This window comes from Pteropus alecto, unplaced genomic scaffold, assembly GCF_000325575.1.
Source record: "Pteropus alecto unplaced genomic scaffold, ASM32557v1 scaffold68, whole genome shotgun sequence".
Taxonomy (NCBI): Eukaryota; Metazoa; Chordata; class Mammalia; order Chiroptera; family Pteropodidae; genus Pteropus; species Pteropus alecto.
The window spans coordinates 2,697,888-2,721,877 of NW_006441386.1; the positions used below are offsets into that span (position 1 = coordinate 2,697,888).

Below are 23,990 nucleotides of genomic sequence, written 5' to 3' on the forward strand. Positions count from 1 at the left end.
TGGCTGATGCCCATGAAGGGAGTCATCATGCGAGTCCTGTCCAGGCTGCCGATGCTGTTCATGGGGTGAATGCCTGTCACCCCCACCGTCATGGGCATGGAGGCCAAGGGCCCCGGGTGCACACTGGACGAGGAGCTGGGAGGGGGCGGCTCCGAGGACCGGTGAGCCTGGGGGGCCTCCGGAGGGAGGTCGTGGTCTTCCTTGCGCTCCTCCTTGACCTTGACCTCTGAGTTCTTCTTGGGATTCTCATAGGCCGGCTCGCTCTTGCGCTGCTCAGCCTCGCGGCTCGAGGTGCTGCTGGGCCTGGTGCTCTCCACGACGGGGGTCCGCACGTAGGGTGACGGCACCCGGGCCAGCTGCTTGGCCTCTTCGCCCACGGCTCGCCCCTCGTGGCCATGGCTGTCCTTCTCGGGCAGGTGGCCCTCCTTCGCCTTGTGCTCCTCAGCGGTCAGGTCCTTGCGGGACTCCTGGTGGTCCCTCTCCCTCTCTTTGGATTTGTCTTTCTCGCGAGCCTCAGTGTTCAGATGACCCCTGATCTGTTCAGTGGAGCTGCGGGTGTGGCCCAGGGTGCTCACTGGGAGAATGGGTGCTGGTGAAGGGTGGCTGGAGTGTCTTTTCTCAACACTTTCCCTGGGGAAGAAAGAGGGAAACGGGAAGCAAGTGAAACGGGCTTGTCAGCCTGGCAAGGGGCTGCCAATGAAATGGTGGCGTGAAAAGGACGGGCTCGGGTCTGGTTCCCATGGTCGCCGAGGCAGCCGGATGTGCCTTTTGTATGACAAAACCAGCCACCCTGACCTTACTTACCTAGACTGTAGAAGCAGCTTTATAAGGGTGAAGCGCTAGGGATAAGGGTGAACGGGAGGGTCTGAGGGGGAAAATAATTTTCTCTACATGTAAGGGTCACGTGTCTCAATCAAGACCACAGAGGAAGAGCTTTCAGAAAGCCAAAATGACCCGATGCGGTTAAGGAGTCAGTGATGTGGCAATACAGCCAGCCTCAGGACCAGTGCCGAGAATAAAGTTGTAAGAGCCCAAACACAAACATGACCTTCCATCCAACTCTGCGATACAGAGCTCGTGGGAGGAAGAGTTTAATGTGACTATTATGGGAGCTTCTCTCTCTTGACATCTGGACAAACAGCTGGTTTCAGAGTAAAGGACTCAGAGACGGCACAATCTCCAAGATGTAGTGTATGAGGGGGTTTGAAAGGAAACAATCTTTCGGGTTGCAAAAAGCTACGTTTGCATTAGGAAGGACAAGAAAGCTAACATCCGATGAGAAGAAGATGGAGAAAGCCAGTAGGAAACAGACACGAAACCTCATGGGCGAAGTGGAGAACAATTTTAAGAGCATCTGTCAATGAAAATGTGAAAGAAGAATTTGAGAGACCTGTCTCAGGCTTAAGAGTACTGGGCACGAAATGCAGAGCAGCAGAATGACAAGGTAAAGCCTGAAGAGGGAAGGTCGAGTAAGAAAATGCAGCGAGTCTTGGGCAGCACCAGGCAGATGTGGGAAGCTGAGGGGCCGCAGCAATCTTGAGAAGAACACTACCCATTCTGTTTCTAGCCCACCTGCAGAGGCTAAGAAGGACATCTTTAAAAGGTAAGATTAAAGAACAGTGTATTTTACTAGGTTTCCTGACTTTAATCCGAAAGGCCATTTGACTCCGTCAAGAAAAACGTGAGAAGGCGTGCTGCCACATCCTGTTTTCTCCTCTTGGCAGCCTCGCTACGTACGGACAGCCCCTGGGCTAGGGCACGTCCACGCTGGATGTGCCCCACTCTGGCAGTCCATAGCTCAGAGCCGCACATTACAGATGGTCTTCCCGCTGGCTAAGAGATTTTTATCATACTGCGCTGAAGGAATATTCGTCTTTTTCTTTAAGAAAGAAATCAGTTAGCGTGATGGCCTAGGAGGAATACTGACTAATCTGCCACATTTAGAGACTGCAAAGTTGAATTCTTTTAAATCACAAAGATACACACACATATACACACGATATACACGATAAAGAAAAATTAAAGACTGGGATCATATTTGAGTCTGAAGTACCAAAAGGAAATTGTTGTTAGGTATTTTCCGTCAAGCGGATTTTGTGTATTCCTTATCAGTTCGTTCAAAGTGAAAATATCCTGAAGGAAGAAAAAGGGACATGTTGTCAAGAATGCTTAAGACATTCTTCAGGAAAAAACACTGTGAGACATTTTCCTCTTTAAGGCTACTCCTTTTTTAGGCATGGGTTACCAAGTACAGACATAAAAATGGTTAGTAAAATTAATTATCCACTGGAAAACCAAAACCAAAACCAAAAATCCTCGTTGATGTTTCACTAAGTCTAGGTTAGCAAACTTTTATTAGTCACCTGTGAGGATTTGAGTTTGAACAAAATTTCAGAAAAATATGATGAGACAATGCAAACATGACTTTCTAGAAGAAAACAAAAAGAAAGAGAGAGAAAGAGAGAGAAAAACCTATGGATGATTTAATGGACTGCACGAACTTGAAAGCAAACATGGTACTGATTCATGCCGTGTGCGTTTGGTCCAACACTCCAACTATCTTTCAGAGAAAGATTCATATCTGGATGCGCTAACGCTCACAGGGGCTTTGGAGGCTCTACCTGTGTGACTGTGTCTGAGTCGGGAGCGTCTCGTCTCACTCTGCTACGGCTGTGTCCTACTGTCACGATGCACTCTGGGACATGGTGGGCCTGGGCACTGAGCTGGCCCCGGCTGTGCACGGACGGAGCCGAGGCTCTGGGGCCAGCTGAAGCACAAGGCTGGGACAGGGAGGGTGGATGGCCAGTTCTCGGCACAGAGCGGGCTCCCCCAGTGGGACTCGAGAGCGGTTTCTTTCCGTACCTTTCTTTGTCATCTTTACTAACAGATGAGTCTCGTTTATCTACATCTCTATCTCTGTCATGAGCTGCAGCGGACGCGCTACGCTCCAGCTCCCCTGGCTTCAGCCAGGGCGGAGGGGTCGGGAACGACGGAGGCGTTCGGTGCAGCCGGTTCCAGGGCTCGTGAGGGCTGCTAAAGTTCTGCACACTGGGGCCATCCTTGTGGCCGAACATTGAGTTGGGTGCTGAAATGGTGAAGTGGAGAACAAAAAGGTTTAAGAGAAATTATATAATCTGCTGTAATGAAGGTACTTACCAAAAAACTTTTAACAGCATTCAGAGTTAAAATGAATACATATTATTGGGAGCTGGAAAAGGAAAGGAGATTAACAAATTCATTAGAGGAACGCTTCTCCTACACTGAGATGTAGCTCACAGCTTTTTCTTTTTTTTCTTTTTTAACCAAAGGCCAAGGGGTGGGAGGGGGAAGATTAAACAGGAAAGGGAAATGGGTATCGAGATTACCTAATTAAACACATCTGTGCATGCAGGAGTCCCGAGCATGCAGAAGGGTGTGTTCTGATGGTGTGACTTAGATTAATAATGCTCGACTCAGAGCAGAATTCAGGGTTATCCGCTACCTACTATAACCCTGCTAATGTGACTGCCACTCGTTCCACAACTTTAGCAAACTAAAACGAGTGTCACCAGACACCAGATAGGGCCCTGACCTCAACAGACGGATGCATAAGGTCTCCGCTCTAGACGGAATTGGGACGGCTGCTTACAGCTGCATTTTAGGTCTCCTGTACCCGGAGACTGTGACATATGGATGGCATGAAAGGAAACAAGTTAAATGTGTTTTAATCACTGACTAAATGTTTAGAACATGAACAGGTGTTGCAACTCTTTTCCTTTTTGAGACAGACTTTTTAGTAGTAGAAAATAACACAATCCAGGTTATGGAGCACGAAATGTTGTCAGTTCTTGGCTCTCCTGAGTTTCACTGGGCTTTTTCAATCCCACTAATGCCAAAGGCAAGATGAAATTTAAAAGTTGTTTTCACTTCTAATGGGAGTTGTAGCTGGAGTCTGGGATGGTAGAGAAGAATGTGGATGAAACTGAATTTTAGCAAACTTTCTGGAGTCAATTAACTACCTTACCTCTCCTGACCCTCGGTAACATACATGAACAGCGGACTATCCTTAAAACATTGGTTTTGATGTAAATGCACACTTCTACCTAGATCCATTGTTTAGGCCTGCTTTTGCAACGATATAACCTCGATTTATTTCCCAGGAGAGTACTTTCCTTTTATCTGGAAAGGTCTTGGACAACAGACAGGTCAGAGGAGGTAAATGGTCCGTGGCAGAGTGTAAAAAGTTAGAGGTACTCACTAACTGAAGGGTTTCCAAGGCCCCCGAAGGCGTTGCCACCAACCGCTGCGAGGCCAGTGAACGTAGACGGCCGGTTGAAAGGCTCTGTGAACGAGATGGGGAGGACATGGCTGCAGGATGCTGCTGTGTAAGGGACGGCAGGGCTTCCTGGGAGCCTGGTGGGGTGATGCAGGCTCCTCGCCCCCTACACTCAGACCTCATCGGTCTCACTTCTATCGGATCAGGCAAAAGATTTTCACTACACTTGGCCTGAGGCATAGGATTAGCAAAATAGTCACACAAGCTATTTTCTAAGAACTATGCAATTTGCCCCATTTCTCTTTTGCCAGGTGGGGGACACGGCTTACACCACATGTTCTAAGATGTCTTCCTGCCTTGTCTCCCCTCTTCCGGGAATGTGCTCTGTAGGTGCTAATGAACAGAAATAAGATAACATCTTAAAATAAATAAATCAATGATGAAGTCTAAAGGCTCACGCATTTACACACCCTGTGACTGGGCACGCCACCGGCTGCACCTGCTTGTACGCGTGCAGAAAATATCAAATCAGTTAACGGCCACGAATAAAGCTGCCCCTTTACCAGGGACTGTAACGTCTTAGTAGGGAGGTGAAATGTAAAGTGATTAAAAATAGTGGGTAATGACTCTTCATAACATCATCTTGTCTGTCTGTCCACCTACAGGAGGTGCCCACACATATGGGACAGGAGTTCACCCTCTTCCTCCACTGGGCGAGAACAGGCTGCTGTCAACGTGGGTCCCCTGAGGTACGGAGCGTGGCTTTCACTCACCGCACCATCCATCGTTTCAGACAGAACTACTACTGAATACAGACCTATACACCTTTAAGAACGTGCTATCAGAGGTGCTGAAATCCTGAAGATGGAGGACACATATTCAAACATCTACAAGATCACCATCATCTCCCTAGTAGTAAGTGAGGTTTCTAAGACAACAGTCAACTCGCCAGGAAGTGCGGCAGGAGTGCAGTAAACAAAGGCTTTCTGAAATACACACGTCATTTCCCGTCACCTTGGGCAACTCACCTAGGTGAGCAGCAGGGTTGAGGAAGTTGCTGTGATGAGGAGGTGGCCCAAAAGGGGTCCCAGTTGGATGTGCAGCACCTGTGAAGTCAAACATGACAGAATTAGATTTCCTAGAAAGCCAACTTCTACCATGCCTAAGGACCCCATGAGAGAATGCGTTAAAGTAAGGACATGCCTAGAGTCCCCCCGGGCAACACAGCAGGGAAGAAATGTGCTTGTTAGGAAGCAGAAAATAAATCACCCCCTTTCCTCTTCCTGAGCTGGGCTGGTCACCACCAAGAAGAGCTGTCACTTTTGCGGTGCCGACACACAGTATAGGAAACACTGAGAAACACTACCGGTGATGGTGGCGGAGGTTCTATAACCAAATGAGTTTGGAGAAACGCCAGGCTAGAAATGTAAACAGGGTTCTTCACTGAAGGACTGTGAGCCATGGCTATGTTCACAGGTTCATTCATTCGCTCAGAGGGGAACATTTGGCCATGGACTATTTTCTTCATAGAGCATCTCGGGAAGCAAGTATTTCCCTTCGAGAAACACTGTTCTACAAACTGTACACTCTATAATTCTTGGCTTAGGAGCAGCTGTCATGAAGCTGCACATCTTTTCCTGAAAATGTGTTAGTTGTCATGGCCACACTGAAGGGCATTATAAGACTCAGTCCTGTGCAACTCGGGGCTGTGAGTTATATACCAGGTTATGGGAGAGGAAGTCCTCCAATTTCTCTCAGTCTCTGGTGCCGGGAAGAGCTAGTTTACTCATCTGTTCTTGGGTACCAGTAATCTTATAACTGGCTCCATTAGTCTTTGCCCACCAGAAAGCTCAGCTCTAACTTAGTGGTCTTCTTCCCTTTGTTTTTCCTTTTATCCACATTTCCTCCTCTACCTTATATTTTGTTTTAAACAGTACATATTTCTTTAAGAGGCCTCAAATCTTTTTCTTGAAGAAAGATGAGAAAGGAAAGAGGGCAAGAGGGACAGTGTGTATGCATGTCAGCTTGGGAAGGATAGTATTTCTAAGAGCTTAGGGCATCAAATTGGCTTGTGAATGTGCAGCTGATAGTTCACGAGGCAAGCTCTCTGGGAGGCAGGCTTGGCTCCAGACAAGAGACTGGCCAACGTCATCTGAAGAAGCCTCTTTAGTTCATTTCAGGCATTAGTATCCAATGGCAAGACTAAAGTGGCTGAATTTAACAAGCGTGTGCAAATTATACATACCAGTTAAAAATTTTGCCAAATAACCACTTGGGGCAAAATACAATATTGTTTTTACACTGTAAAAGATTATCTTCCAGAACGGAAGTAAAACAGGGCCTGAATGAATTTACTAATAACTATTTCATAATCCCTTGCATTCTAAGTTCTTATAAACAAGTATAAGTTCCTTCAGGAAGATGGAGTGAATGGAGGAAGGTCACCCTCCCAAAAGCCTATAAACTCAATTTATGTTCTGGATTGTTGCTCTCCAGCCTGCAAGGGCCTGTGGGCCTGGGGTGTGGAGGAGCCACATGGCAATGGTGCACATCTGTCCTGGTCACGGTGTCCCAGAACTGGAAGGCACCTGAGCAGTTCTCTGTTCAGCCCTAGGTGGTGACTTATTCTCCACACAGAACGTGCAAAAATGATACCCCATCTTCGGAGAGCGGATGGAGCCCAGCGTATTCGTTAGGTATTAACAGTATTGCCAGCTAAATAAAAATTTGGCTGCATGCTGTCTGTGTAGTATAAGCTAATTAATGCTTCCATGAAGACGGGAGCTTTGTTCAGCCCAGGGCCCCTAGGGTACCTTGCAGTTCCAGAATTACTGAAGTAGAAGAAGCCAATTCATCCGCTTGGCTCAAATGGAAGCCAGGGAGAAATCTCTCTGTTTCTCTCCAAAAATTGCTCTTAATGTAGCTCTGTCTCAGAGCCTAGGTGCCATGGTAACAAAGCCTTCAAATATGTCCCTAGACAGAACTGACAGAAAAACCTGAGACCCTAACAAATTCCATCTGCCCTCAAGGGTGATTCCTTTGCTTTGGCAACAAAGCCCATTAAAGTGATGATTTCTTGCAATGTGGGTGTTTCTCTCTTCCTGAATGGAAGAGCTGTAGTTCCACCAAAATGAGTCTTGGATAAAAGCCTGGGAAGGCAGCAGGCAGGATGGGTTTGAAACTTGTTCCCTAAGGATGAGAAGTAGAGGGCCCCTTGGATAGTCATGTCCAGAAAAACAAATTCTACTTAGCACAGCGGGTATTAAGTTATGGAGCTGGCCACTAGAGCGAGCTCAGTGGAGTCATTTACAAGTGTCCCAAAATAGTTTTAGAAAAGACTGAATGATAAGGAAACTCTGATACAGGGAGGGTTGTTCTCTACCTGATACTCCTCATAGCCGCTGCCTTTTGTCCGCATGTGCCCGAAGCAGAAGCGCAGCGCTATCTGAGCAGTGATCCTCAGCACCCGCACCCCACCCCAGGCTCCGGCACACCTAAGGGTCACTTGGGAGTGTGCGTTCTAGGAAGCTGACGAACAGATCTCTTGGGTGTTTTACGCCCTGTCCCTGTCTAAATTTTGACTCCCCCAAAACTTAACTACTAATATCCTGCTGTTGACCAGATGCCTTATCCATAATATAAAGTCGATGAACTCGATAAAAGTATTATTAAGAAAACACATTTACAGTACTGTATGTATTCACTGAGAAAAAGATCCACGTATAAGTGAACCCACATAGTTCAAACCGTGTTGTTTGAGGGTCAACTGTATTTCTTTACCTTCTTCTACCCTTAAGACACAGTATGACCGAGCGTCATGGTGCACAATTACTGAGTGCTCTGTGGGCGCCAGCAGAAATGGCAGCCACATCCTTACAAAAGTCCTCGCCTTACTGCCTTCTGGTTTGCCCTTGCAAGCATTCTGATCTTTTTTCAATAGTTTGACGTGCTTATGAGTTATACTGGCTTAATATAGAAGCAAATAATGAGCTGAAGCAATATGAGTCCCCTAAGGAAAAGATGATCTTTTTTTCCTTCTTAATGAAAGAGGGCACATCAATGAAGGAAGGTCCACTGCCCTAGATGTGCTGCGATGTGGCCTTGCAAGCCCGCACAAATCGTATCATTTTAGGGAGTGATTGAACAGTGGGCCAGAGCACAAATATAATTTATTGAGCTGCCCGAGAAGGACATTTCTCAGCTCTTCCCTGCCCCTCTGAACTCACCAGCGGCAGAGAACAAAGTCGAAGGCCGTGCCAGGTCATGGGGGTGGTGGATGGCTCCAAAGAGACTGGGGCCTGGAGGACGGCTCAGGAACTCGGGTTTCAGTCCGAAGTCCAGTTTATGTGGGTCTGACTGCATCTGTTTCTAAAGCAGCAAGGGAGAGAATAAAAGATGACACCCCAAGAGAAACAACAGAGAATAAAGTCACTAACGAAGAGGCTGAGACAGAGAGGAAACTGAACGATGCACTCGGGCTCCAAGCCCGAGTCAGGTTCAAGTTTACGAATGCCGTGAGGACACGGCAACCCACACACCAGTTGACCCTCAATGCCAGAAGAGCAGGTCAGCCTAAGAGAGTGCTTGCTATTGGGTATTGCCTTTCAAGTCAGAAATGTCAAGCGGCAAAACTAGTGTTCACTCTTTGAGGTTACACGGTTTGAAGAAGAAAACCATATCCTATTTAATCAAATCACCGCCCCTCCCAAGCAGCTTATTATTTGCTGTGAAGGGCCATTTTAGTGAGTTTTTAAATGATAGTATTTTATTAGGAATTCTGCCCGAGTAATCTTCTGTGTAAATTAATTGTTTAATGACTCTTTGCCATACTCTAATAGATCACAGTACATTAGTAACCGAAAGTTATAAAGAAATATTTGCATGCCTACAAGCTAATTTTCAAATGATCACTGTTACATAATTTTAAAAAACAAACAGAAACTAAGTAGGGATATCAATTTAACTAATAGGGGGTCTTTCTTTGCCTACTACCCCCAATTACTTGAGAAAGAAGAGATCAGTCCAAACCAGTAAACCACCAAGAACCTCATGTGAAGACGTGAAGTTCTTGCCATCGACTGCGGTCACTCCTCTTATTTATATACCCACCCTCGAGCTGATCCGTCAGCTCACCCTCCTCTAAAGCTGTTGAATTGGCTCCTAATCTGCCTCTTGATTCCTTCACCCAGCATCCTTCTTGAGGCCCGCAGCCTCTCAAATAGCATGGTTTCAAAGTTGCCCCACCTTCTTGATTCTCAATAGCCTTCTCGGAATCAGTTTCACACCTCCTTGGCCAAGCAGCAGCACCCCGCCAGGCAGGGGATCCAAAGCTCAAGTTTCCCTTCCCTTGCCACACCTCTCTGCTTTCCAGGCCCCGACTCCTTCATAGCCCTTAGCCTGCTTCTGACTCCCATGCTTCCAGTTTCTTAGACGTATCTGATGCTCTCAGTCCATTTGGCTCCAGTCTACCTCAACTGCCCCATGTTCTGCTATACATAAATCCTTGTTCACTGTACAATAAAGTCAACAAGGTGGCAGCTAATCCAGCATGTGCGAGAATCGGAGACAAGTCTGCTATTCCCTCACTAAGAAAGGTCATCCCACTCATCCATCATACCTATTTAAAATGAAACCTACCTGGCACCTCAAACTGGAAACAATCCCCCTTGAAGCAGACAGCACGGTCATCATTTTTTTATGCACATACTGATCCTCCCTACTGAACCCTAATCAACTAGATATCAGGATATATGAGTGCCCGCTTAGCCTGGCACAATAAGGAGCCAGCAGGCAGTAGGCTCTCTCAATAAATACTTGGTAAGTGACTAAAAGAATGAGTAAATGAACATTAAAGAAAAAGGTACCAATGGAGCTTGTGGAGTACAAAGAGTTTGCTGGAAAGGGAAGGTGAACAGCTATCTCATGTGTAAGGTCTTCCTAACTGAACTGGGATAATGAAGGTTTTAGCCACCAGAGACACTTGCATGGAAAAGAAGTTGCCAAAGGGGCACACACAACATCCTTCATCACTTTTAACCACAGGAGTTACAGAAGGAAATGTCTTACCTATCACTAACCATATCATCCAGAACACAAAGTGAATGGAACTAAGCGTCAAAGTCTAGTTAGCTCTTCACAGTACACACATTTTCTAACTGAGGTTAGAAACCATCAGGTTTCTAATTAAACCTCACCTAACAATAAAAGTGAGCAAAACTCTCTGATGGGGTGTTATGAGAAACAGAAGGTATTTGGCACCAAAACAAATATCTTAGTGACCTCATTTGCTGAAGTTGGTTTTTTAAAAAAGTCATTTAACCGTGTTTTAGAAAAACATTTCTGTGATGACTAGCTCTCTCTCCATGTCTATTCTTTTATTATTCTCATAATGGCTCCCAAATGCTGTTAGGACTAAAAGCTTATTATTGAAAAATAGATTAACTGAAGCTTATGGGAACTGACTGGTTGTTTACTCCCATATTTCTAAGCATGGTTACCCAGACTGTAAACACCCAGACTATAAAATCTGGACTAGTCTGTTACTTTGTTCCCTAAGCCAACCAGTGATACCATATTTGGTCACCTGCAAGAGTTCCTGATCTCTTCCCTACTGTATCATAAAGGCCTGGTAAAGCAGGGAATGTATTTTTCTGCCTGATGAAAATAGATAAAAAAGAAAAATCCTCTGCAGATAGGAAAGGTAACTGGACAGACGATGGTTCTGACAAGTACTGACTATATTCTTAACCACTGACATGTCATCGGGAGGACTCATTAGTGTGGAAAGGTCACTGCAAACCAAATATGACTTCTATAAGAGTCATTTTTAGTACTACGCTTTGCTAATGGAAGTGCCATAGCATCATATAGGGTATAACTTACTTGATCATTTTCCAAAACCGTAAAATGAAAAGAATGCACCAATTCTTACAGGAAAGAAAACTTTCACATATAGCTCCTCCCACTTGGCTCCACTCCACCTCAAACTCCTTTCTGTTCGGCTTTAAATAAATCTTTGTCCCGCTGTACAATAAAGTCAACAAAGAGGCATGCGGTCCACATATTTTCCCAAAACCTTTATTTCAGGAGCTAACCTATATTTAAGCTCTTTAGATCAGCAGGATAACAAAATCATTTTTTTTTTTAAAGGAAAAGTATCAGGGAGTTATTGGTTTGCTTCCTTTTTGTCATTTTGTGGTCGTTTCCCTAATTAATAGCAAGATTTCCAAATAGCTTTTCCAAGAGATACTTGATCTTTCTGGCCAGTGAGTCTTTAGAATCCATTTAAATACCTCCTTAGTAGGGTGATCACGCACCCTCGAGACTCGGTCCCCGAACTCCCCCGAAGAGAAAAAGGCAAGACTGACCTTGACTTTCTGTTGGTGGTGGTAGATCTGCCAGGCGATGTGAACATGCATAGCACACCACTTCCCTGGTTTCTGGAACAAGAAAGAGCAACATGGTCAGAAGGAAGACCTTTCTGAGAAAACTGTCTTCAATTTCCCCAAAGCTTTCAGCAGCTTTTGGCTGCAGAGGCTTTTTTCACAAAACAAGAGTGCTCTCTGTTCCCTCTAAGTGCCTTCTGCCAGCAGCTCTCCAGTGCCCAGGCCTGAGGGTGCCACAGTCAGTGCCACTTCTCCCCCTGCGGGAGCCTGAGCTGGCGGCTACCCCTCAGAAAACCACATTTGACGAGGACCTCCCCGGTTACCAAGGATAAGATGGCAAAAGCCCGAAGCCCACTATGTGTCTCTTCTCTTTCTTTTCTGGAGCCAGCTGGCAGACCTGGTAGAGTGGGAAGCCCTGCTTAACAAGCGGCCATGCTATAATGCAAATCGGCTGTTCAAAAGAGCTAATTAGTGAATGTCTGTGAATCGGTTCAAAACAAGAGAGGGGCCAGAACCTGTGTAACCTCCCCCAACACTGGTTATTTTTTAACCCTCAAAGCAAAACATAGAAATTCACATTTTTATTGAAGCCCAAGTTCCTATCAGTGCTTTACTAACAGTCAACTACCCATTCATTGTTTACTGTTAAGTAAGAAGAGAAACACAGAAAAGAACTCATCTCCTCCTACTATGTAGGCCTCTGCAGATATCAAGTTCTCCCTCCACCTTCTGGGAGTACATCAATCCACGTCTCTCAAATTAGTTCATGTCTTTAAAAGCACTAGAGTAACTGTATGTTCTGTCTTACCACCTGGAGGGTAGGGACCATCTCTTTCCATTTCGTTTGTATTCCTGCTATGTCATCTACCCATAAGCTCCGAATGTGCACTCAACAACTACAGGATGGAGGAGGGGAAACGCTGCCCCATTCCTACACTGGCAAAGGACAGACACTTCCGGTTTCTACATTAAGGAGCTGATTCTGAAATATATACTTAAATCCAAGGCTGGGGTCAGTTTTCTTCTCTTATAATGAAACTATGGGTCATTGAAATCACCCAACTGATGACACAATCCTTTTTTCTCTTTTTGAGAAACTGAATTATCTGATTTTACGTACCAGAAATGGGTTAAGTATAGGAGAAAATCTACTACCCATCCATCTTCCAGCCAACCATCCATCTCCCAACCTTCCCAACCGAGTAAGCCAGCACTTATTCAGAGGTCATCTGCTGGCCACGCTCCAGACCTCTTGAGATGTTAACCAACCAGTGAGTATGGTAACCCCTTCCTGGGCCAGAGAAGTAAGTCAAATGGCTGCGACAAGTAAATATCACTTAATGCAGAATGAGGCGGCCACCAGTCAAAATAAACAGACCCAGATATATACTTTCTAGGTGCAAGAGAGACAGTAAAACTCAGTGAAATTCTAATTTCAACCACTATCTTCACTACAAGTTCCCACTAGTCGAACTTTTTACCACAACTGCCAACAAGAGAATCTGGCTCAGTTGAATTTTATCTATTAGCTTTACCTCAACAGCCTGGCTTCCTCCAAACTCGAAGCAAAACAATTTAGACCATTTTCAATCATACTGCCTAAGAACCTCAACCCAACGAAAATGTCATTCCAACATTTTATTCCAACGTGCTGTGGCTTGTTTCCTCATAATGGATTTACATTTTTAACCCACAGGGAGTCAAATGGAGGTTGCAAAAACAGTTCCAGAAGAAGCTTTCTTACCCTTAACATAGGTCTGAAAGGATCTGTCAACTGTGAAGAGAAAATGACAACTTGGTTACATGCCTGTCACTCAAACAATTGCTCTAATTAACAAATTTGTAGTGCTTCATTAGGAGGGGAAATTAAAATGTTAGAATTTTACTTTTAAATGAAGCCCTTTTAGAGAATAATTAACCCATTTCACACTATCAAAAGTGCCAGTGTCCCCTCCCCCACTCCACAAGCGTTCATACATACGCTGACAAGCCCCCATGAACAAGTTCAATCAATGCCAATTTGCCCCCTGGCAACATTTTTTGCTCACATTACACATCTGAAGAGTTTCGCTATCTTGAGCGGCCCTTCCAAACCACAGTGAACGAGTCTGAGGGAGGGAGAACGGCCGTCAGACTGTGGCCTGGAAGGTGGATACTAGTGCGTGTCTGGGAGAAGTGTCCTTTCCAGACACACAGTCGAGCTAGGCTATCTTCACCAACGCCCTTAACTTGATGACTGCACGTTACTTAGAGGTATTAGACATTTTAAAGAAGTTCACTAAACATCATAAAGATACTTACATAGTTGAGTCATTTTAAACTTCTACCTAACTCTGGTCATCAATTTCTGACTGCCCTTACCCAGGGAAAAAGACAATATTGTAAAAGGTGATCATTTTTCACATTTACTACAAAGATGAATGTAAATGACAATCAATGAAACAAGATTATGTCTATTGTATAACTTTAAATTCTTTTGGGGGAGTAGGTAGACGCATACATTATGAATAAATAACATAACCAAAGCATAATGGATATTTTATTTAGCTCTAGAGCGCAAAAAGGTCCCCACCATATTAAAAGTAGAGGGCCAGAATGTGGTGCAGTGACTTCTTGACCCCAGGGAAGCAGGGAATATCCTGGCTTCCAGGAAGAAATGCGCTCAGTGCTTTTTCCATTCAAAACATTTTATAGCTACTTCTTTTGTGTGAGAGAAACTTATGGAGATATAGACAGAGAAGACTGGTTAAGTAGAAATGACATAAGCTAACAGTGTAGAATCCCTGATCTTACATCAGAAGCCATTCCTCTATCCTCCCATCAGCAAGTTGTTCCCCTTGTGTCATATGGCCACAATAGAACAGAAGAGATTTTATTGTCTAAGAGTAACTGGCATTTTCTTCCCACAAACTAGAAGGAACAGCTGAAAAAGCAGCTCACTCACGTGAGCTCAGGAGGGTGCTATCCCACTCAAAGAACGCCCAGCCCGTGTTACCTGGGACCAAGCCCGACTTTGTACGTACCCTTGGGTCCTTTTGGAGTAGAGTATGTGGGACTGTCCCAGGTCGAGCGGCGACATCAATAGGGTTGGATGTCTACAAATTAATTAGACCACAGCTTAGGAAGCATAGAACACGTAATGTGAAAGTAAGATCTTTCTTTCACTCTCAATTAAAGTCAAGTGACTTTTTTGTGTGTTTCATTCTGGAATATAAGAGTTAACAGATTCATTTTTTTTTCTCCGTGATCAGACATGTTCTTCATGAGGAACTGCTCCCTATTTTCCCAGGGGGCCATGGCCAGAGATTGCCCTCTCCAGCAATGGCATCTAAAATGGAGAGGCGACCGTGGACATTTCATAACGAAAAGCACATGACCAAAAAGGGGACCAAGACGTGCGAGCACTGCCCTGAAATCCATCTTCTTCCGAATCGCTGACAACCCTGTCATTGCGTTCTGCTTGTATCACCAAACATTCCAAGAAATCCTTAAGTGAACACCATCATCATTTGCTCGATCAGGTGCTTCTCATCAGAATAACTGAAAGCATTTTACAGACATTAAGCTAACTCCCTAAATTTTAACTGGCAGACAATAACAAGGAATTACACTCAGTAATTACTCATTAAGCAGTGGTGGAAATGGGACAAGAGAACCTAATTTAGGGACCACACAGATCTACTATTAAAGGATTTCTAAAGTAATTCTGCTTCATCTTTCTATTCCCACACCATTCCTAAATCTCATTAATAACACTAACCTTATCTGTAGGCTTTTGTCCTTTGAATTAACAACAACAGCAACAAAAGTATAGTTCCGGCACGAACAGTCACTACTCTCTGGTGGGTAAAGGATTCAGAAATTTTTCCACCAGGTATTCTATTTAAGAAATCGCAACCTCTAGAAATCACACTAGGAAGTTAACTTGTGGGGAAAACGAGCTCAGGTTTAGGCACAAAGCTTGCCTACACGGAGAAGGAAAAAAAGAAAGAAAGAAAAGCAATCAGCTGCTGTACAACTAACAATTAAGCTGGAGTTGTTAACAGCCTGATTTGCATACATATGAAGAACTCTACTAATGAACTGCAATCTACATATTCAATCAGTAAGATGGCCTGGAAAGGCTTATTTCAACACCAGGAGAGACACTTTCTTGCCCAGATGTAGTTTTCTGTGTGATTGGATAATTGTGAGTGAGGGAAATAGTCTAATTTATTAAATGACCTACTAGTCTGTTTGGGGATGCAGGAGAGATTCGTTGCAACCTAGAGGGGACCGACCAGGGTCTGAGGGAGTACTCAAGAGCAGATCGGGGGAAGGAATTTAAAAATCAACATCATTTTATCCCATCATAGGAGGTGTTTAACATGGCCACCGTAAAAGCCCTGCGCATGTATAATCTGGCTTATAAACTGCAATCCCACGCAGGTAATTGTGATTTCTAAGGGGTCGCCATCTCACCCCTAATGGTTTTTAATTTCTTTTCCTATTTCTAGTATTAAGGCAACATGCCTCTGGAAATGTAATATGTGCTCATCCTGGGGGACTCTGGCCCAAAATTGGTGTTTTGTCTTAGAAATGAGATAGAAAATAAAAAAAAGAAAACCAAAATCACACACAGCAAAATTTCCTACTTTGAAATCTGAGAATGGTTATTAATATGAGAAATATATTTTGCTTTTTTGTAATAAGGTAAAACTGGGACTGTAGTAGATTTAAAGTCACAAAAAAGGTAGAATGTTCCAAGAATTACTCCTCAGTACTGACCGTCAGAGATAACTGTAGCCCAAGTTGAGTAGTTTATCACTGGCTGGGTAGAAAAGAATGTTGTTTTATAAAGGGTAAAAGGGTAACAACACCAGGATGTTAGTGATGGCAGAGCCTTGACCTAGGCAAGTGCGAGGATGGGTGAGGGGTGTGAGGACTGAGAGAGGGCAGAGAGAGAGTACAGAAGAAGGCAGGTGCTGCCCTCCGTCTGCAGGTGGACTCTATGTACAGACAGATGGGGCTGAGGGGGCAAGGAGAGAGAATGAGAAGCATCTTCCTTTCCATAATTAAAAGGATACCATTCTAGTTTGAAACCTTTTTCCTCCCTTCTGTTGAAATCAGTGAAAGCTCAGCTTTGCATCTTTGCTAATAATATATACCCCGAGGACAAACTGGTGCATATATATCTGACATTTCACAGAATTCCTGACCAGAAACTTATGTCCACAATATTAGTGGAAAAATATATATTTATTCTGATATTTTAAAGAGCACGGGAAATCCTAGCTCAACTAAGATTACATGGGAAGTACAAATTGAAAATTAAATTTGGCTGAGGTTTAAAACTAGATGGACTAGAAAAAAATATTCTCACTTTAATCCCAATGGTCACTTTGGATCAGAAAAAAGTTACAGGCGAGAGCATGCAGAACCCACCCACATGCCTAGCCTGAGGCTCCACTTGTAAGTACGCATGTGTGTTCCACTGTAAGGTTTCTTACCTTCGGCTGAAATGCTCCTTGTAGTGAACCAAAAGGGCCAGTGGGTGGAATCATAGGGGGGATGCCCGATACTGCAGGGGGATAGGAATGGAAGAGCTGTGGCCAAAGAAGGAGAGGGAAAAGCAGCTTTTAGTAGGACGCAAATGAATGTACTCCAATTCCCTTCCCATGGAAAGACATCGACGTTAGCAAGCCAAGTCATCTCAGTTTGATGCTATTAGTCAAAAAGCCACGATGAAATGATCACACAGATGTGCCATGAATGCTTAACTTAAAAACTCAAAAGTAGTTCAGAATCAATAAGCCAACAAATGATGTCCCAGATGAAGATATCATTAGAAAGGGAGCTTTTCTAATTATTAATTGTTAAATCAGATAAAAGTCCTAAATGGTTGAAAATTTTAATGCATATCAAAAACAGGAGGGGTGCTGAGCCAAATAAGATGCCCAGAAAATTACAAGTTAATTGGAAAAAGAAAAAAAGAGAAAGAAAAAAATAGGAAGAAAAAGAAGTACGTCTTTATGAGTTCCAGGATTTTATACCATTAAAACTCAATTAGTACTTTTCGATTTTTAATAGTTTGAGGAAATGAGAAAATATTCACAATCCTTGCTTCATTAGGTTGTTCTAGAAGTGGCAGTTCCGGAGGACAATTTAATTGTCTCATCTAAAATGATGACACATATTTGTGGAAGGGTAAAATGACAGTATACACTTTCGGTGGAGCTACCCATCCCTCTGTAAAACGGACAAGCTCAGCGGAGGCTCCTTGAACCGAGCCCTGTATGTGTCCATCCGATCACCCAGTGAAGGGAGAAGAGCGATTCTGAATTAAGAATACGAACTTTCTTGAATTAATAGTTTATAGAGGACACGAAGGAGGAAAGAAATATGCAGCAAAAGTGAAGACAATGCAAATGCATCTTTCCCTCCTTCTGAAAATTTCGTATTCCTGAGATTCTATCGCTCTGGTTTCATTTACTTTGCTCAAACTACCACACAGATATTTAAGTAACATTCCACCCATCTGGATGCATAATACGTCAAAAATATAATAATAACTTAAGCTTTTCCTAATAATGTCTTTAATGTTAGCTATTTCTAGGTAATGACTGAAATCCACATTTCACAATCCTGTTTTCAGAGCACGTTCTTTTTCTGTTGGTCTTTATTTCATTTTGCTCCCTTCAATGATGCAGCAAAGTTTTTCAGACTAATTGATATTGAACTAAATCCACTTAAACAGTGATTGCAAGCCAAGTGCCCTCATTTAGAATTACTTTTAAGTCTAAAATTGTGTTTTAGATACTCAAGTGCATAACATCTTAATTCCTCTTATAATGTCCTAATCCCCATAGCAGGAGAGACTAAGTACTTCATATATTATCTGCTATAACTAATAATATGAAATAACTCTCCCACAGTACACTGTGTGAAGCAGAGTAATTAAATACATGCCATACTAAAACACACTCAAATTTCTATAACTCTGCCTCCAGGTAGGAATTTTTCCTTTAATGTTTTCAATAAAAAACTGGATGCTCTCACCATTTTCCTTTTGCCTGATTCCATTACTGGGCCTCTTAGAATATAGCTGACTATTCCCTTCTTGACTAAAAAGCTGAAGTACCTGAGTAATGAAACATAAACCTTCTGAAAATCCAGGCTTATTTTCCATCTTAATCTAGAACTCTCTATGGAATATGCATATAAAAAGACACTGCATTTGGTCCTAGGAAGTAAATCTGAGCCACCTGTTGAGTACCCTAAACTTTCTCTAAGATGAGTTTGTTAGCTGGTCCTCAATTTAAATTAGCAAGGACAGAAATCTGATGATTATTAAGATGGCATCATTCATGGGACAGACCCAAAGAGGAAAACCACGGGTCTACTAAATTTTCATATCTATTTAAAAAATGCTTTTGTATCACAGTACTGACTGAGCAGATCAGTGCTAGAAGAGTGTGGGGGCCCAGGCACGCCAATACACTTTCCTCATCCCCTTCTGAAGACCCCTTCCTCATGTTATTTCTGAATATCTTTAGAGTGCTTCTTCATTGATTTCTAGTCTTGACTTCTCAGCTACACTCAGGATTAACACAGCGTCTGACTACCTGGTTCTAAGTATGAAGGAATTCACAGCCTTGGCTGGTGTATTAAGTAGCACTTCTATTCAAATGATAACACTATCCAAAAATCAAAGCGAGAATGGTTGAGTATGGTGAATCAACATGGCTATAAGCAATTACTAATCTTCTTTCTTCCTGGTTTCATTTAAAAAAGGTAAATAACCCACAGAGCAAAGAAACTTGCAAAATTTCAGGTAAAAATGATGCAGTATTCACTCCATAATCAAAATATCAAGGTAAGATGTTCAAGGTCTTTGTATTAAAAGTCCTTGTCTATTGAGTAACCGAACACACAACAGCTTTTAGGCTGGTACCAATTTAAATTTCAGACCATATTCTTAAAATTGCACAAACAGCTATTCTTTTTATAAAGAAGAATGCTCAAAGAGAAAAAAAACCATTCGTTTCAATTTTAAGACCTTTTATTTAGATACCTTTATTTTCAATTGTAACAAACTCAGGAGAACAGTATCAGCCAAGTGGAAGAGGGTTCTGCATTTAGTCTAGAGGAAATGAAAATCTGCTTTTTTGAAGAGTTATGAGTCAAAAAGATAAGAGACTTTCTATGTAGGAAATAATTCAAGTTGAATCCCAGGAATTCTGTGGTAATGACATTTCTACTGATGATTGAAATCCTGTGATTTCAGACTCTCCTGAAACTATAGTGATTCAGCTGCAGACACCCCACTTTGCAGGACAGAGCCTGGCTTCCAGTGAAGTTCATTCAACTTTGCTTGTAAGTCTTAGGAGTGCTTATGATCTTTTGATTCAGAAGATGATACTGCATCTTTACCAAAAGCAAATGTCACGAAAGCAAGCATCCAAAGTGACAAGGAACAATGGAAATTCTTGCAAAGATGATTAAGGAAAGCTGCTAGTCATTTACTGATCTGTGGCGAAAGCACAAAAAAATGGAAAAGCAGTTACAGTGAATGTGTAGCATGGTAACAAGACTCACACTGTGCCGGTAGAATGGGTCAACTTTTGTAGGGTATTTGTCAAACTGTAAAGGGATCAAAGCAAAAGCTAGTTACTTAAAGAATCTACATTTCTGTTCACTGCTTTAGCGGAGGTTGCCCTAAGCAAGCTTCTGGTCATTAGCTGTCATGATACTCCACAACTTCATCGCATGTGAAACCATCCTGAGCTCCTGAGTCACTGACAAGAAACTAACAAAAATGGAAAAACAGAGCGAGAGCCCACACGGTACATTTAGGTCCTGGCCGCACTACTGTGTCTCTTTCTACTGTGTATTGAGAGAGTGGCACAAACCGGACATCTGAACTAGAGAAAAGAAGCAATGATTCAGATACATCGGAGAGGAGTGAGCATTCGGTCTGATTTGTCCAGAGAATTCCCTCCACTTTCATCTTCGCTTTGGAAGCACTGTACATTCAGCCGTCTTCTGAAATGTCTTACATGCAAATACAAAGCTGTTTGGCCTAAGTCTTACAAACTAAGAAAAGAGTATACCCTTGTTTCCTCTAAATAATGCATTTCTGGGTGCCGTAGCTCCCCTCCGTTCGGTTGAATGTATTTGTGAAACGCCTCCCTCGGGCAAAAAAAACTCTTTCCCAATAAAGGGCTTTAAAAAATATAACTGTTGAGAAGTATAGTTCCTCCAGAGAAAAAGATACAGGGCTTGCTATAGGAAAAACCTTTGGTCCCAACACCTCATCTCTAAACTTCTAAATAAAATCTGTAAAATAAATTTTAGAATATGTACTTTTAAAAATTAAGTTGAACAAAATGGAGGAGGAAGAGGGAAGAAAGGAAGTAAAGTTTGGTGAAGGAAATGCTTCTTAAAATGATGGAATTCAAATCTTTTCTCTTCGTACCTATATTATTTGCCTTAAAATTAAACATTTCCTTTAATATTGGAAAACTAAGCAAATAAACCACTCTAATACTCACTGTTATGAACAGGGCTCTATTTCAGGATATTTAGCATCCTAATATGGCACTATTCATTACAGATCCTAAGTTTAAAAAAAGTCCTAACTGGTTCTCCCGAGATGTGCTAGTCCCCAGTCAAAACCAAGACCGTGGTCATCACCAGTGGTACCTCCTACCACAGCCTGAATTTTGTCTCTGCAAGGCCAGTGGCTCCCTGACCATTTGCTGACAGAGCACAGTACCAGACTGGGGCACTGTCTTACAAAATACAAGAAATTAACACCTCTAACCAAGGAGGTTTGAGGAAACTATCTGGAAGGGTGGGCAGGGTGCCCAGTACACTGCAAATCTGACTGCGCTCTCCCTTCCTCAAGCCTCTTTTAAAGTCCTGGTACTCTGTGAGCATTTATTTGTTAGTACTTGGTGCAAAGTACTACATTTTTATATCTGGTGGCAATCCCTCAGCATGTTCAAGAAAACAGAATTACTCTGAGTAAAGTTAACTACCAACTTTGAGGGCATCTAGAATAAAATCCACCCAGAGTGCCAGCTAGGTATGTCTAGAGAAAAGCTCCTACTTTAGGCTCCAGGTTAGTGCTGGCTGGGGCAGGACACATCCTCTTCTTTCCAGCAAAGATGGACAAACGAGCATCTGAGATGGCTATCGCTACCCCTCCAAACTCCTGTTCCCAACAGCCCATTCCAATCCCACCATGCTGCACAAAAAAAGAGTCGTGCTCTACTTATCCTCACATTTCTGCCTGGGGTACGCACCATGGGAGGTGCTGGCGTCGGCATGATGGCAGTGGGCGGGATGGCGTGGGGGAACGGCGTGAAGGTGTGCTGGTGCGTGTGCTGGTGCGTGTGCTGGTGCTGGTGCTGGTGCTGGTGGAACTCGGTCCGTAGGTAGGGCGGAGGGCCCAGGGAAGCCCCACGGTCAGCACTCTGAGAGGCCAAGAAACGTGTGTTCAGTTCCTGTCGCAAGATGTCTTGCTCTGGGGGCGGGGGGGAAATAAAAAAAGGAGAGAATGACACTTTTCCTTGTAACAGTAACTTCCTTGTGAACAGGACATCCAAGTACCTTATTAGGGAGGGATCGAGACTGAGGGACAGGAGATGGGGCTCTCGGGGGGGAAGCTGGGCCCTTAGATGCAAGGGGACGACCAGTCAGGCGGACAGTAATAAGACCCAGTCACAATCTAATTCTTCTGACTAGCCTCCTGGCTTTTAAGGACAGAAGATCTGTCAGTGTGGTGTGCTGACCGACTCCAGGCAAATGTCAGGTCAATTTTCAGCTCTGTTACTGTCAGGTGAATGACCCTGGGCATGACTAATCACCCCTCCTATCTCAGTTTCCTCATCTATTATACGGAGACGATATTGCCTGCCTCATGGGTTTATTTTGAGGGTTAAAGGAATTTACATTTGTAAGTGCTTAAGAACAGTGACTGGCATACTAATTAACAAATGTCAGCCATTAACATGGCAGAACTTTCACGCCCTCTTCAAGGGTAAATCTCTGCTTTACAGTTCTCTGTATTAGTGGTTGAACAATGAACCCCAGCTTGGGACACCCAGACTGATTAATACAGGTGAGGAGAAAAGGACCCAATATCTAATCCTAGGTTTATCCTTAAAAATTCTGGGACATATTGCCATGACAAGTCCATCTGCCCCTCTCCCAGGAGAAGACAGAGGGCCCCGTTCAGCTGTTCAGCTAAAAGAAATCCCTCAAACTGGGGTGCAGTATAAGAGCCTGGAATGAAACAGACACGGGCCTGGGAAAGCTTTTGTCACTCTAATTGGAGCCTGGCTGACGGGGCACAGACAATGTGTTTCACCACTTTATCGGTGGTGAACTCAGTCGGAAAAGCCTCATGGTTTCAAACAAACCCGTTCTCTTTGGCAATGTCCCATTCACCTGGCTTGTGGCTAAGCTGGTACGTACGGGTGCTGGTAGATATCTTTGCTGAACCTCAGCCCAGAAAGGACTGATTACAAGAATACATCCAATAAAGCAGAACATCGTAAAAAGATAAAACCTCGCAATCAGGAACAGCAGGTGAGGCCAGGAGCAAGGGGGAGCGGGAGCGTAGGTAAGCGAGGCCGCGCCTTCACCCTACCTGAGTAAGTGCTCCCGGCTGGGTGTCCGGGGACCTGCAGGCTCCCTGATGTCAGCGGTGGTGGAGGAGGCAGAGCCGTGGGAGGGGCAAACATATTGGGGTGGTGGGAGTGTGCGGGGGGCTGGAGGGTGGGAGAGAAGCTGTGCAGGGGGCTGTGGTTGGGCAGTGAGAGGGGGAATGGGGAGGCCGCGGGGTGGTGGGAGATGTGGGGGGGCGCTGGTTGAGTCTTCGCTGGAGTGCTGCTTCTGCTGCTGCTATTGGAGGACAAAACAAACAAACAAACAAAAGGGAAACAAAAAGAAACAAATTTAAAAAGAGGTAAGCAATTAATTTTCTTATAGAAAAATCCCATCTCCCTGCCCAAAGCCATTCGACACCTTTTCTCTTGCTCTTCCTCCTTACAGAGCCCCCGTGCGTCTCCTGAAGTCACTGCTGCAGACACAGTGACTAGAAACGGCGGCTCCAGAGCTACCGCACGTCAGTGTCCACACAGCTGATTCTGCCAAAGCCTCCCGTCTGCTCTCCCCTCTGTGGCCAGGTTCTCACCTCTGTCCCTAGAGTCCCACGCTTCCCATCCTCCACTAGCCACATTTCCTATAAAACAATACAATTAACAAAAGGGAGTGAGGACGAGGGCCTGCGTTCATGCTGTCTCACCCACTACCTCGGGAATGGAGCGCAGGGAGCTCGAGTTCCCTGTCACCTCTATTTG

At 43.9% G+C, this 23,990-nt stretch overlaps 1 protein-coding gene across 1 annotated transcript in view; it reads right to left on the reverse strand.

The window, feature by feature from the left end:
• The window catches only part of AUTS2 (AUTS2, activator of transcription and developmental regulator), a 193,857-nt gene that overhangs the window by 689 nt on the left and 169,178 nt on the right, over positions 1-23,990 (reverse strand). Inside the window, exons 4-16 of the mRNA XM_015594582.1 lie at positions 23,279-23,532; positions 21,930-22,150; positions 20,218-20,262; positions 17,130-17,225; positions 14,664-14,735; positions 13,689-13,748; positions 13,385-13,414; positions 11,623-11,694; positions 8,482-8,623; positions 5,284-5,361; positions 4,238-4,321; positions 2,863-3,085; positions 5-630 (exon numbers count right to left, since the gene is read on the reverse strand). Of these exons, the coding sequence (XP_015450068.1) occupies positions 5-630; positions 2,863-3,085; positions 4,238-4,321; positions 5,284-5,361; positions 8,482-8,623; positions 11,623-11,694; positions 13,385-13,414; positions 13,689-13,748; positions 14,664-14,735; positions 17,130-17,225; positions 20,218-20,262; positions 21,930-22,150; positions 23,279-23,372 (1,843 nt within the window). The 5' untranslated portion in view covers positions 23,373-23,532. The remainder of the gene's footprint in view (positions 1-4; positions 631-2,862; positions 3,086-4,237; positions 4,322-5,283; positions 5,362-8,481; positions 8,624-11,622; positions 11,695-13,384; positions 13,415-13,688; positions 13,749-14,663; positions 14,736-17,129; positions 17,226-20,217; positions 20,263-21,929; positions 22,151-23,278; positions 23,533-23,990) is intronic.